The 15,004-nt window shown below is 40.1% G+C and overlaps 1 protein-coding gene across 1 annotated transcript; it reads left to right on the top strand.

Annotated features, from left to right (window-relative positions):
* The first annotated feature begins 491 nt into the window (after positions 1-491).
* Positions 492-13,270, top strand: LOC139435681 (uncharacterized protein DDB_G0286299-like). Its single transcript, XM_071206443.1, has 2 exons — positions 492-968; positions 10,922-13,270. Exons 1-2 carry the CDS (start codon positions 719-721, stop codon positions 11,524-11,526), a joined length of 855 nt encoding a protein of 284 aa, XP_071062544.1. The 5' UTR covers positions 492-718; the 3' UTR covers positions 11,527-13,270.
* The last annotated feature ends 1,734 nt before the right edge of the window (positions 13,271-15,004 follow it).

Here is a 15,004-nt window from a genome sequence, read left to right as displayed (position 1 = left end):
CAAGGACAAGATCTGAGTACTTCTACTTTTACTCAAGTACAAGATCTGAGTAGGCCTACTTCTACTTTTAGTCAAGTACAAGATCTGAGTACTTCTACTTTTACTCAAGTACAAGATCTGAGTACTTATTCCACCTCTGCAGCTTACAATAAGTCAATCAACCACGAGGATGCAAACTCCGAACAGCACGAATCCTGCAAGAAAATTTGCTTCAGACATGCCAAACATTTGTAATTGCTATACATATATTTGATTTGTGTACTGCGACCTGTTTAGCTTAATTATGTTTATTTATTTTCCCTTTTTCCTTTATGAGTATTTTCTGTTAGTTATAATAGTTTTTTTTGGAAAGAGTGGTTTTATTATTGATCCAGTAGTAGGTGTTAAGGGAACGTCCGGATGCCAATCGTTCTTAAAACCAAAAAGAAGAAATCCTTCCCGCTTTTATTTTGACGTCATCAAACCTCACCGGAAGTGAAGTTCCCAGCTCTTTCTAACCTGGATCGAGGTTGCGTCTCGTCGCTACGGTTCTCTCTCTCTGTGTTCCTGAGAAAGTGTGTGTGAGCTCCAGCACTGCTGATCCATCATCTGTGTGTTTGGATAAACCTCTGAATGGACTGTGTGCTCTTTTTTCTGCAGCGTTTACTTCGGACTATAGGAGCTAGTTTAGCATGCTAGCTGGAAACACGTTAGCAACACTAGTCAGATTGAGAGTTTGATGGAGAGAGAAACGGTGTGTTTAACGGAGTTTGCAGGAAAAGGTGATCTAATAAACATGAGTAAAGTCCAAATGCTGCTGTCGTTGAAGAAGCGGCGACTCACTGCTGCTGTTGAAGAGATATTTGCTCTGTTTGAAAAAACGATAGCAGAGTACGAGGAGGAGCGGTCTCTTTCCAAAGAGGAGAACAAGAGACTCCAGAAACGACTGGACGCCGTTTTACAGCCTCAGCTTCGGATACACAGAGCAGGTCTGTTCCCTTTACCCTTAATTAACACGTTACACTCTTCAGTAGCACTTTATTGTCACATTAATAACACTTTAGAGTTTAGTCCCTTTATCAGCACTTGCTGCATGTAGTAGATCCTGAAGTAAAATTACAAACAACACACTGTGAAAATACTCCATTACAAGTTAAAGTACTGCATTCATATCTTATTTAAGTAAAAGTATGTAAGTATAATTAGACACATGTCCTTTATTATAATAATTAAAGGTATTACGGAAGAGCAAACCTACCAAAAATAAATATATTTATAAAAATACATACATTGTTTTTGTATTTATTTATAGAAGGACCATGCATACAAAAACATTAATCTCAGCAAAGAGAAGAGATGCAATATGCCAGATTATAGCTCATTTCCATCTGTGGTCTTCATGCAGGTTCATAACAATCAATAAACAAATAATAACATTGCATGATCTCTATCAGTCAAACCATTTTAAAACCTGATTTAAGTACAGCTCAACAAATTAATACATAGTACACTTGAAATACACTTACATGATCTCGGTCACTCAAATAATTATAAAGCCTGATTTAAATACATGTTGCGAACATAATACTTAGTACACTTCAAATACACTTAAATATCTAAGATATAGCAAGACAATACAGTTCAAATAAAAAAAAAAACTCAGATTACAGTGTAATTAATGTTGGCATGACTGGTTGCTTAATATCATTTTTTTTGCACCATAAGAAAACGAGTTAAAATCAGAACAGGTTTTAAGTTCAACTGGAAGAGTATTCCAGTGCTTGATGACCGTACACGAAAATGCTGGTCGTCCAAAGGCAGTGCGCCTCAGAGGGATGTTTAGATCTGCATTTGATGCAGATCTGGAGTTTCTGCAACTCTGCTCACGGCGAAGCTGAAAAAAGCTCCTCAACGGTGGTGTTGTAGAATTGTGAATGATTCTGAATAGGGCTGCAACAAACGACTAATTTGATAATTGATTATTCTATCGATTAATCGACTATTCGGACTATTATGCCTTGCACAATTTCTCAAACGCTCTTATTTAGCCATCAACTTTTAGATTTATCTTGAGGTTGTTTTAGACTTGTGGAAACTAACAATGAAGACAATAAAGATGAATACTTGATTCAAAAATACATATTATTATATTAATGAAACACATTTTGAACAAAATTAGCATTGCTTTTTATTTAAATTAAATAAATAATATTTCACATCAAAAGAAACAACAGTGTTTTAACAAATCGTATTAAATAATGTGATGACAGAACTGTAAACAGAATAGCTGAAACGTTAACAAAATAAATAACTCAGTTACCTCTAATCATTAACCAATGTTTGTATAATGTAGTTAACTCTGTGTGTTGCTGCTAGCACACATAACACCTGACGTGGAAATGTTACTCGTGGATGGGGCTACAGAGCTGCTAGAAAGACAGTCGAACCCGGTGCATTCCTCTGTCTGGATGTGGAGCACTTTTGCTAAATGTTTAGACAAATTGCTCGTGTTATCGCCCTTACATGCTAAACTCTTATTGCACTTTTGGCAACGAGCATCGAGACGGGTAAAGTTTAACCACACCTCGGAGCGAGTTATCTCCGCAGTGTGTTGCTGCATGTAGCAGCTGCGTGTGTGTAAACTGCCCCACCCCCTCGCACACAGACGGGGGAGAGAATGATCTCTCTTCTGGATTGGAAAGATCGAAAATACATCATAGACGCATTTGTTTGTCTTTTTGCATATTAGAAACGAGTTGGCGACACTAAGACTGCGATATAATGCTTATGTAGCAATAATACATGACATGTATTTTTTAAATGTCTCCGGTACCGATAAAAAGACCAATAACGTTGGAGCTTAACGGCACGTGATGACGTCACCAACGAATCGACGACTGAATTAGTTGGCAACTAATTTGGTAATCGATTAAGTCGATTAGTTGTTGCACCCCTAATTCTGAATACCTATCGAACTCGGAAAAGTAGAACAAGACTATCAAAACTGAATAGTTTGTATTTGGACAGTATATTGCAATGATGGTGTTTTAATGACTTTCTATCCATAACTTTTAAGGCTTGTTTATAAAGAACCTCAAGTGGTCTCATAGCAGTCTTAGTTGCTTGGGACCAGCAGGTTATACAGTAGTGAAAAGGTGATGGTATCATGGCATGCAAAAAGATTTTCGATGCTTCTATGGTTAATGAGTTCCTAATATGTTTAAATTTGAAAATGTTATATTTCAGCTTTCTAGTCATGCTTCTAATATGGCTTTCAAAAGTCAAATTGGCATCCAAGATCACTCCCAAGTATTTGACCTCACTGACGTTTTCAATTATATTACCATTCACACGAAGCTGTGGATGCGTGGTTGTTTTTTTCTTATTCGTAAAATACATTGTCACTGTTTTGTTAGTGTTTAAAGTAAGACACGAGTCATTTAACCATTGAGCAACTTTGTGCTCATGGAAATGTATTATCTTTTAATGATTGATTTGTAATATAGGTGGTGGAGCTAGCTAAGTCCTTTTTTATGTTTTTTTTTATAAATACTGTGTCCCCAGTGATCTTTAGCCTTTCACTTTAGTCTCATTTGTACAGTTGAGTTAAACTAAATTAATGCAAGAAGCGGTTGAATAATATGCCATTTAATTTACTGATTTAAATATTACCCATACATGTAGGCACTAGTTGGTTAAATGTGACATACATTGATACTTTAATTTTAATGTGCTTCTTTATTCACCTTTTCTTTTTAAATGTGTAAAAGCAAATAAAAACAAATACTTTGGATTAATTCAAATTGCGCGAGAATAATTCATAAAGAAATCAATGAATAAATATGTTCAATAATTAGGGATGCACGATAATTATCGTGCCGATAATTATCGGTCCGATATTAGGAATTATGACGTCATCCCGATAAACCGATAACAGTATTAATAGCCCCGATAATATACAATATATTTTTTGGGTAAAAAAAAGAAAAGAATACTGCGGTGTGGGTGGATTGGGATGAGGGGCGCTTGTTTTTCACTCGGCTCCTCCCGTTTTGCCAGTACTGTGGTGTTAGTGGTTTAGGAAGAGGGGAGTTCTTCACAAATCCAGCGCTCCCTAATACTTCGAACCTGATCAGTCACCTGAAACATCGCCATCGCTACGATGGTGTGTTAAAAGCGTACGGAGACAATTGTGTGTGTGTGTGTGTGTGTGTGTGTGTGTGTGTGTGTGTGTGTGTGTGTGTGTGTGTGTGTGTGTGTGTGTGTGTGTGTGTGTGTGTGTGTGTGTGTGTGTGTGTGTGTGTGTGTGTGTGTGTGTGTGTGTGTGTGTGTGTGTGTGTGTGTGTGTGTGTGTGTGTGTGTGTGTGTGTGTGTGTGTGTGTGTGTGTGTGTGTGTGTGTGTGTGTGTGTGTGTGTGTGTGTGTGTGTGTGTGTGTGTGTGTGTGTGTGTGTGTGTGTGTGTGCGCGGAGCTATGTGCAACTCAAGGCATATGCTCGAACCGGAGCTGCCTGGACGCTGCAATCATGTTGTTGAGTGTGCTCGGCACAGTTGTGTGGATAGAGCGCTCCTCTGTTTTCATTTAAACAGCTCCTTATATCCGTTAGCGCTGCTAGCTAGCACCAGATGCTAACAACAACAATGCACGTAAGGTCTCTCTCTTGCTCGCTCGGACCACACGTACACACACCCTCCCGGTCCTCTCGATGGCCAGTCGGTGCCTGCCGGTGAGCGTGGAAGTGTGGTCTGCCACAAGCGGGCGGCAGGAGCGGGGCTGTCAGCATCAGCTTGTAGATGGTATTTTAAACTCGATGCGCTCTGAAACTACGGGGCGGCCGAGGAAAAAAAATACACATGCGCTAATCGCGTTAAAATAATTAGTGGAGTAATTTTTATTTTTATTATCGGTATCGGTCTTGAGAAGCAGGAAGTTATCGGTATCGGTTTCAAAAACCCAATATCGTGCATCCCTATCAATAAAAAATTAAACACATCTACAATGTTACTTGATAAAGAATAGGGGAACTAGTACAAAGGTCGTTAAGTAATTCAAACATTAATATAAATTCATGTAAAATCTCATCAATCAATTATTGCCAATATGTATGTATGTGTATATGTATATATTAGGGCTGTCAAACGATTACAATTTTTAATCGGATTAATCACAGTTTAAAAATGAATTAATCATGATTAATCACCATTCGAACTATGTCCAAAATATGCCATTTCTTTATGTATATTGTTGTGGGAATGGAAAGATAAATGAAAGAAGGCGGATATATCCATTTAACATACAGTATCTATGTTTATTATAACATTTTTCTACGTGTCAAAATGAAAGACAACCCACACACCTATCAATCATCAAACCATGGGGTCTTAATTCATTACGTGTTGATTTCTATCAACGGGGAGTACTTCAGGAAAGTCGACAGGGGGGGGGGGGGCGGCGGCGGCTAGTGGAGTACTTCGTGACCACAGAGTGTGAACGTTGTGAATGTGATCAGCTGTTTTAGCGCAGTTCTCCAGTGAAGGGGGGGGGGGGGAGGAGTTTTGGCACAATTCCGTTGTACAGACCGACGTTAACAGCAGCCCTGTCTGTGCACACGGAGACCGACTCTGTCGTCCGGTGATCTAACCGCCTTCTGGAAAAGCTTCACAAGTATGTCGGTACGCAAATGCGCGTTGTGACACAAGTGACGGTACGCATTTCAGATTACGCACATAACCTGCCTACCAGTTATTTGCACCCCTGTACCAGAGCCATATTATTACTATTATATGGCTCTGCCCTGTACTACAGCAAAGGTATTCTCCGTCGGGACTTCCTGCAACAACACCACGCCGTTATCAAAGATGTTCTATTGGGAAGACGATCACTACGTGACAAAAGTTTTCAAAACCGTGGCTGCTGAAATCAATCTTACTAACTGCTGTCTATGCAATTTACTCCGCGAGTTGGCAGACTTTATTTTGCTTACTTTAACATCATTTTTCATGGTGGGGCTAAGCCATTTCTTGGTATGGGTGTAGCCTACCCCAGCCATACCCTGGCGCTGCCACTGGTGGCACGTATGGGGCGGGCCATTCTGCACATGCGTTAAATGCGTTAAATATTTTAACGCAATTAATTCAAAAAAATAATTACCGCCGTTAACGCGATAATTTTGACAGCACTAGTATATATATATATATATATATATATACATATATATATATATATACATATACATACATACACAGAATATATATTTTGAGAGAGATATACACGAGTATTAGACGCATCGTTGCAGCAATTGGACCATGAAGGCCTAATTCACGCTGTGTCCTCTTAACAGTGCATGTTAAAGGGCCCATGTCATGCTTTTCCGGTTATTACCCATCCCCTTGTGTGCTATGTAGCTTTTTCTGCAAACGGTATGCAAAGTCAGTGTGAGAATTTTTTTTTAGAGAGTACTTGTCCATGGACAAGTGAGTTTGTCAATTTACTTGTCCGAATACATTTTTCACTTGTCCAGAATGGACAAATATTGGGGCCACTGGAATCTTCTTCTTCGTCATTGTATTTTACACTTTCCCACGGTTTTTACAACACCGCTAACGTAAGTGAGCGGTAAGATTTTACTGCATCACACATAGGGTTGGGTATCGTTTGGATTTTAATGATTCCGGTTCTGCTTTTCGATTCCGGTTATTTTCGGTTCTCTATTCCGGTTCTTTGAGAGGGTAAAAATAAGTCCCATGACAAACTGGGAGAAAAATATATTTATGAAAACATGAAGTCAAATCTGTATTCCTATTTACAAATCACTTCATACTGTTTAATTTCTTACGGTTATTGAATACAATTATATAAAAATAATCTCTGCATTGTTTAGTTAGTTCTAAGTGGTGCAGTTTGAGAATGTACAATTGGCCCAGTCTCCTCTGCCTGTGAGACAAAGTCCAACCACACATCTCCAACACATAGGCCTAATAATAATAATAATACATTATTATTATCTCAAAAAGAGAGATGCTAACAAATAATCTAGGAAGTTTAACCACTTGGATTAAACCGGAGGTGACAAGTCTCGGTGTCATCCTGGACTCAGATTTGAACTTCAACGCCAATTTAAACAAAGTGACCAAAATAGCTTTCTTTAATCTCAGAAACATAGTGAAGGTAAGACCATTCATAAATCACAATGATGCAGAGAAGCTAATTCAGGTTTTTATATCTAGCCGACTAGTCTACTGCAATGCACTATTCACTGGTCATTTTTAAAAGGCAGCTTAAAACCCATCTCTCTACCAAAGCATTTTACTGATTTTACACTATTATACTGCACTATTCTCTGTGATTGACATTACACTGTTTCTCTATGTTTTATTCCCTATGTTTCTATTTTTAATTATTTTATCCCACTTTATGCTTTGCTCTTGTTGCTTGTTTTACACTGATTGTATGCCTTATTTTTTACTGATGTAAAGCACTTTGAACTGCAATCCCCTGTGCTATACAAATAAAGTTATTATTATTAAAATTATTATTATATTTATACCCTATAGGCCTAGCGCTTTTCTACAACTCAAAGACGCTTGCACGCTTACACATGTCCTGCAATACACATGCTGCAGCTGCCCAGCTGCTCACTGTTTGTAAAAGTAAATAAATAGTATAAATAGCATTTCAATAATGTACTTTCTATACCCTGCTTCATAAACAATACTGACATCCCTGTGCTCCTCCGAGTCTGGCGGTCCGGGGATGTGAGGACAGTGCGAGGACAGACAGGGAGGCTGATTTACTTCATAAAGGAAATGGCGGTCAATATTAACAACATAGGAGTTAAAACGCTTAATAACCTTCATTATGTGTTAGAGAAAGAACATAAAAAAGGTTGACAAAGATGAGGCTGTTAAACGGGCAGCGGATCCGCTGTGTGTAGAAAGAGAGAGAGAGACGCTGAGCTGCACCGTGCAGCGATCAGCTGATACGGAGCATAGAGAGAGCCGCAGTTCGCGGGGCTCGGCCTCGCCTCCTGTCCTCACAACTCTTATTAATCCCGGTACCGGACAATTGTTATTTGTTTCTACTCGTAACCGAGTTTTGCTTCCCAACCCTGCCACTGTGCTACACTTCCCGCCCGCCCGTCTAACTGTACAGAAAGCGGCAAGATGCATTTCCTTAGGAATCGACAAGCAGAACCGAAACATTTCTAAACGAACAATGGCGGACACGGACAATTTGCGAATGAGTTCTGCCTTTTGTAAACTGAATTTATCAATAATTTGTCAATAAATCGGGGCGAAAAACGTCACTTGTCCGCCGGACAAGTCAATTGACAGATCTACTTGTCCGATATTGTAAATAACATGTCCGGGACGGTGGGACGTGTACTTTTTCGCACACTGAAAGTCACAAACCCTCAAAGTACACCCTGTAGCGAGTAAAACTCTAACACAGAAAATACGTGCCTATTGTTACGACCCACCCTCTACTCCGTGGTAGTGGCTCGTGGGGAGACCCGCAACATAAAATAATACACGCGAAAACCAGTACTTGATAACGATCATTTATTAAAGTACACCCCTTTAATCACACAAGCAATCCGGCAAACGAAAAGAGGTCTGGAGGTCTGGCCAAAAGAAACAAACAGAAGGAGGGAACCCGAGCCAGCCACACCACAGGCCGTAGGACCCAGAGATTCCCTCCCCTAACCAGAATTCAAATAAATACCCTATGGGAAACAAAATAAAGCCGCAGAAACTGGACTACCAGGTCCTCCAGGCTAAACATAAAAACATCAGCAGATCAATGGTCTACAGCTCAAAAGTAGCAGAGAGATAATTAAAGGCGAGTGTCTCCCGGCATTTGGATAGGCGAGACCTCCTTCTCCTCCAGTTTCTCCTTATAATACGTCTGAGTGGAATTAGTTACACCTGGGCAGAGACGGAGCCAGGTGCAGACCAGGTGCACCTGAGACAGAAAAGACAACTGGGGATCACGTAACGTCTATGCTGCCCCAGAACGCCTCGTTGGAGATTTTTCCATTTTTTCCTTCCGGGGCATACTGTCGTAACGAAGTCCAAATGGACCAATCCGTGGAGCTCCACACACACACACACACACACACACACACACACACACACACACACACACACACACACACACACACACACACACACACACACACCCACCCTTATATTTTCTCCGCCACTGTGCTGCGCGGAGCTCCGTACACCAACACACTCAGAGCTCAGGCTGAGCTCCGCGGTGTCTCGCTGTCTCGCAGACCCCACGCAGCGACCAGGAAACGACACCAGTAATCCAGCTCACACTGTCTGCTCCTCGAGCCTCAAAGGGCGGAGCAGCGAGCCCCGCAACATTCCGCCAACACGGCATCCTGACCCCACGCAGCATTCTCATCTGTTTGTCACTACTGGTGTCATTTGCTGGTTGCTATCAAACGCCATTGTAAAACATAAACACTGATGTTCAGCTGTAACGGTGGTGGACTCATCAAAACAGAGTGGGCGAGCTGACCAATCAGAGCACAGTGGGCTCATAGGGGGGGGGGCACAGGAGCTCGAACAAGTCATGTAGGACAGAGAGTGAATACACATACTATACAGAGATGCTGTATGAGAAAACCAATGTGATTTTGGAACATTGAACAATATTGGAATTATGATCAGTAGAAATGGCCATGTCATGGGACCTTTAAGATTGTCTGTTCCTTGAGCTCTGTGATCATTTATGTGGGCTATAATCTGAGGTGATTTAATTTGCAGTTTCTGAGGCTGGTAACTGATGTATTTATCCTCTGCAGTAGAGGTAACTCTTGCTCTTCCTTTCCCGGGGGGGTCCTCATGAGAGCCAGTCTCATCATAGCATTCGATGGTTTTTGCGACTGCACTTGAGGATACATTCAAAGTTCTTGACATTTTCCGGATCGACTGGCCTTCATTTCTTAAAGTGATGATGGACGGTCGTTTCTCTTTACTGGGCTTTCCACTGTGCACTAACTCTACCTCTGCACAACACAACTGATGGTCTCTAACACATTCAGAAGGCAAGTAATTCCACACATTGACTCTTGACAAGGCACACGTGTTAATTGAAAACCATTCCAGGTGTCTACCTCATGAAGCTGACTGAGAGAAGCAAAGAGTGTGCAAAGCTGTCATCAAGGCAAAAGGGGGCTACTTTGAAGAATCTAAAATAAAAATCATATTCTTGATTTTTTTTTTTTATACTTTTTTGTTAACTAGATAATTCAATATATGTGCTTTCATAGTTTTGATGTCTTCAGTAGAAACAAATTAAAATAAGCAAAACAAATTGAATGAGATGGTGTCCAAATTTTTGACTGGTACTGTATATAAAAAACACATTTTGATATTTATCAGATTCCCTCATCTATAATCATTTATACAAGCGCAACTTTGAACATGCACAGCAGTAAAATGCAACATACGAAATAATCAAGAATCATCATAAATTGAATACTGACAGGGAACATTTTACTGCACCATCATTACTTTACATAAGAAGGTACCGTAAAATGTTCCGTTAATACTTGCATACTTTTACTTAAATAAGGTTTGAATGCAGGATTTTAATTTGTAACAAGAGTATTTTAATGTTATACTGTAGGCGTAGTGTATCTCTGAACGATCCCAAATACAATTCCTTGTTTACATTGCAGCTAGTGCTACGCCAGAAGAAAAAACCCTTTTTCATTTTTAACTGGAAGTGGAAAGGGGCTGGGCTACATAAGGTGAATTGAGACAACGCAAATACACAATAGGCCGGTCTAAGAAAGATAATGTGAAAATATAAAAACAAAGGCATTAAGTAGGGCTGCAAAATGTCTCCCATTTGAATGGTGATTAGATTTTTAAATGCTAACACTTAACAGTTTGTTCTGACTGTGTGTTTCCTGTTTCCTGCAGATGTCCAGCTGCTGGTGGTGGTTAAAGAAGAGCTTCTCCCTGACCAGCAGGAGTGGAGCACCAGTCTGGACCAGGAGGACCCAGAGCTCCCCCCACACATTAAGCAGGAACATGAGGAACTCAGGATCAGTCAAGAGGGAGAGCAGCTTCAGGAGCTGGAGGAGGCTGATATCACCAAGTCCACTTTCACTCCTGACCCTGTGAAGAGCGAAGATGCTAAAGAGAAACCTCAGTCCTCACAGCCTCATCAAAGACAAACTGAACACATGGAAACAGAAGCTGATGGAGATGACTGTCGAGGACCAGAACCAGCCAGGAACTCAGATCCAGAGAGCAGTTTACAAACAAAGACTGAGGACGACACTGAAGAGTCTTCTGAACCTGACACTGAAGACAGTGCTGAATGGAAAGAGACCAGAGAACCTGCTTCAGACTCAAACTCACTGAAAAATAGACATAAATCTGTCAGTGATCCACGAAGTAGTGCTGAAAATAAACCATTCACCTGCTCAGTTTGTACCAAATATTTTGCACAGAGTGGAGGTTTAAAAAAAACACATGCGAGTCCACACAGGAGAGAAACCATTCACCTGCTCAGTCTGTAAGAAAGCTTTTTCACAGAGTGGAAGTGTAAAGGCACACATGAGAGTCCACACAGGAGAGAAACCATTCACCTGTACAGTCTGTAAGAAAGCTTTTTCACAGAGTAGAAGTTTAAAAGAACACATGAGAGTCCACACGGGAGAGAATCCACACAGCTGCTCAGTCTGTACAAAAACGTTTTCACGGAGTGATCGTTTAAAGACACACATGAGAGACCACACAGGAGAGAAACCACACAGCTGCTCAATCTGTACAAAAACGTTTTCACGGAGTGATAGTTTAAAGACACACATGAGAGACCACACAGGAGAGAAACCACACAGCTGCTCAGTCTGTACAAAAACGTTTTCACGGAGTGATCGTTTAAAGACACACATGAGAGACCACACAGGAGAGTCCGTCTATCATTCCGTCCGTCCGACTGATGGACAACTTCTCACTTCAAAAAAGAAGAAATCTAGATCGCAAAATAATTAAACAAGCGAGTGCCTGTTTTTCCTGGCCAAGGACAGGTTCCTTGAACACAACACGTGTTTTCACGTGGTTATGTCTCGTCTGAAAGGAGTGTAGACTAGAGTGCTGACGGAGAGCACCGGAACGCCGCTCCAGCTCTTCAAATATTGCAGTACCCATAAGGAGCCGTACACATGCCGCAGCGTTTGCATGGCTGTGTCTTTAGTTGTAAGCACAGTGGCGATCTGTTGTTATTAGCATCTGGTTAGCTAGCTATGCTAACGAATTTAAAGAGCTTTTCTACAACCAGGTGGAAGAGAGCTCTCTCCTGAGAGGCTCAAATAACCTCAGCTCAGTGAGGTTAAGGCACACCTTGATATGATCATTATAGTTATTAATGAGACATGATTAGAGACTAAATGAAAAACGGGTATAAAATACTATATGACAGTAACAAAAAAGTTGTTAAAAATAACAAGAATAGAGTTTAAAAGGGGAGTGATTTGTAAAATATCCAAAAAGAAAAATCTGTTTACAGTTCTGTTTCATATGGGTGTTGAGAGATGTATCCATAGATCTCCTCATGTTGCTCTCAAAGTGCACCAGATTGATGCTTTTAACTTCAGTATTTGAAAAGAAATGAGCATGCCCCCGGACCCCCCTAGAGGAGGTTAGGTCCCTCCTAATTAAATCATGTTCACATGGATAGGATACTTAACACATTTGCACACATCTTGTGTCCATATCTTTCTGTTTTGGTGGTCATGCCACACCGTGCACGTGAATGCATGCGCGAGTCATGGTAAGATATCTGGATTAAGAGGTTGCTTTTTCTTTGCACAACATGAAAGAAAGGCCAAATGAATGGTCTGTGATTTTAGTTTTTTGAAGCAGAGGTTGAGTTCAATAATTTGTACGGCCCTCGGAGGATGTTGTAAATATTGAAAGGAAAAAGGTTCCCCACCCCTGCTGTAAATAATAATAAAAACCCTTGATTTATAACTTAACATCTCTGTCTCCTATTGATCTGAGTATATTATAAAGAATAGCCAGTTAATTGAAGCATTATAGCACAGGCGTTTGTCAGATGGTTTATTATGCTGTTTTTTTTCTGCTTCGAATAGTTCTCTCTTGTTTCACCATACCTGTGTTTGCATCACTGCTTTCCAGCAGATGGCATACATGTTACATCATCCAGTTCAACTTTCATCATGTATTAATGATTCAAAACAGCAATGTGTAAGATATGGCTAGTAATTGACTATTTCAACAGAATGTGAAGCGGTTACAGTCTTGAGGCCATGTCCAATATGTTTATGTTTTGTTTGATTAAATCTACTGAAATGAGCATTCAATGACTAAATTATTCTTAATTACTGTCATTACATCATGGGTTTGTATTGCAATATTAGAATGCTTAAAACCCAACTTTATTTCTTCCAAGTTGCGGGTGTTCATTGTTTAGAAGTCCGCTGTGTTTCATCCAAGCTTCCACTTCGTGCGCAGATTATGCTGAAAGTATCTGTTGTATGCTTTACCTGCTCCAGTAACAAAAGTGTAATTCACTGGACAGAGACAAGAGATAGTGGATGGATCCAGAAGATAGTCCGTATAGAGCCTTCAGGTACTGAAAATGATCAGGGATAGAGCTAGAAAAAACTTAAAAAACCTGAATAGAGCTAGAAGATAGCCAAGAAAGACCCAGTAGAAAGACAGGAAGGAGCCAAAAGAGTTTGTATTTAAAAAATGTAATATTCAAGCTCTTCTCTTAAGGTATTAGAACTTCCTATCTCAACATATATCCTTTTATTCCAATTTAAAAAAGACTTACATTTTTGCTGCCAATTATTGAGATTGTTTCACAACTTTATCTTAAATATTTAGACTTTTTTTCTTTACATATAGATTACATAGGATGAACAGCACGATCCACTCTGCTGGATTCTGCCCAAATCGGCTCAAAATGCATGCAAACATCTCGCTTTATCCATACTGCTGCAGTTGTATTGTTCTGGATTCATAGTGAAGTGTATTAGATGTTCTGCACTCTTATTGTTATGCATTTTAATATAAAGTGAAATACCCATAAAAACAATAAAATCACTATATTGCAAATCCAGTATGTCAAAAAACAAGAGGGATCCGTAATATTTGTAGAATAAAATGTTGTGGTGCAACCTTTCAAACACTTCAATTGTGTCAGCTACGTTATTTAGTTTTAATCCTGTTACTCATTAAGTAAAGTTAAAATATATCTAAATGTTGTTTCTAGAGTACACATTAACAGAGCCGAAGTCCTGTTTAACACCAGGTTTTTATCATACGTTTAAACCTCATTATATCTTTCTCGGTCAGGATTGATTTTGATACTAAAAGCCTCGGGATGCAAGTCCTATTTTAGCAAATATAACGGTAACTAGTTTAGTTTGATTGAACTACTGGTCTCCGTTTCAGTCTGACACATGTTCCTTGTCTACGCAGACCACAGTGCATCTGTATCTGTTCCAGATCCACAGCATCGCTCTCTCTCCTCCTTCTCCTCCATCAGACCCTTCGGAGGATTCTTCGCCGGCGGCTTCAAGAAAGCCTACAAGATCAAAGTAGGGACTTCTGACACGTTTGTTTACTTCAAAACAATCTCTTTTAATGTCTGTTGTCTTTGCTCCATTTATTTTATACCCATAGCAGCAGTCTGATCCCGTGTACTGTTGTCTGTTCTTCCAGGATTTTGTCAACACGATCCCGGGTCACGGTGGCATTATGGACCGGTTCGACTGCCAGTACCTCATGGCCACATTTGTTAACGTCTACATTGCCAGCTTCATCAGGTAAACACACAGCTATGGTTTGCTAATATGTTTTATAACCTAATTAGCTATGTACAGTGATAGTGAAGGAATTCATCATCAGTGGTTATTTATTTTATTTCCGACCCCAGCAAGGTGATCCAGCAGCTCCTGGCGCTGCGCATCGACGGAGAAGGGTTTCTTGACATTTCTACCTAGATATCCTCTATATAGCTATTAA

The sequence above is a fragment of the Pseudochaenichthys georgianus genome, chromosome 17 (genome assembly GCF_902827115.2).
Source record: "Pseudochaenichthys georgianus chromosome 17, fPseGeo1.2, whole genome shotgun sequence".
Taxonomy (NCBI): Eukaryota; Metazoa; Chordata; class Actinopteri; order Perciformes; family Channichthyidae; genus Pseudochaenichthys; species Pseudochaenichthys georgianus.
Note: the sequence above shows the minus strand (reverse complement) of the source record. Positions and strands in the feature narration are given on the sequence as shown.

Coding starts and splice junctions, on each gene's coding strand:
- LOC139435681 (XM_071206443.1), top strand. CDS start 719: ATGGAGAGAGAAACGGTGTGTTTAACGGAGTTTGCAGGAAAAGGTGAT. Junction 969..10,921: donor GCTTCGGATACACAGAGCAG/GTCTGTTCCCTT, acceptor TGTTTCCTGCAG/ATGTCCAGCTGCTGGTGGTG.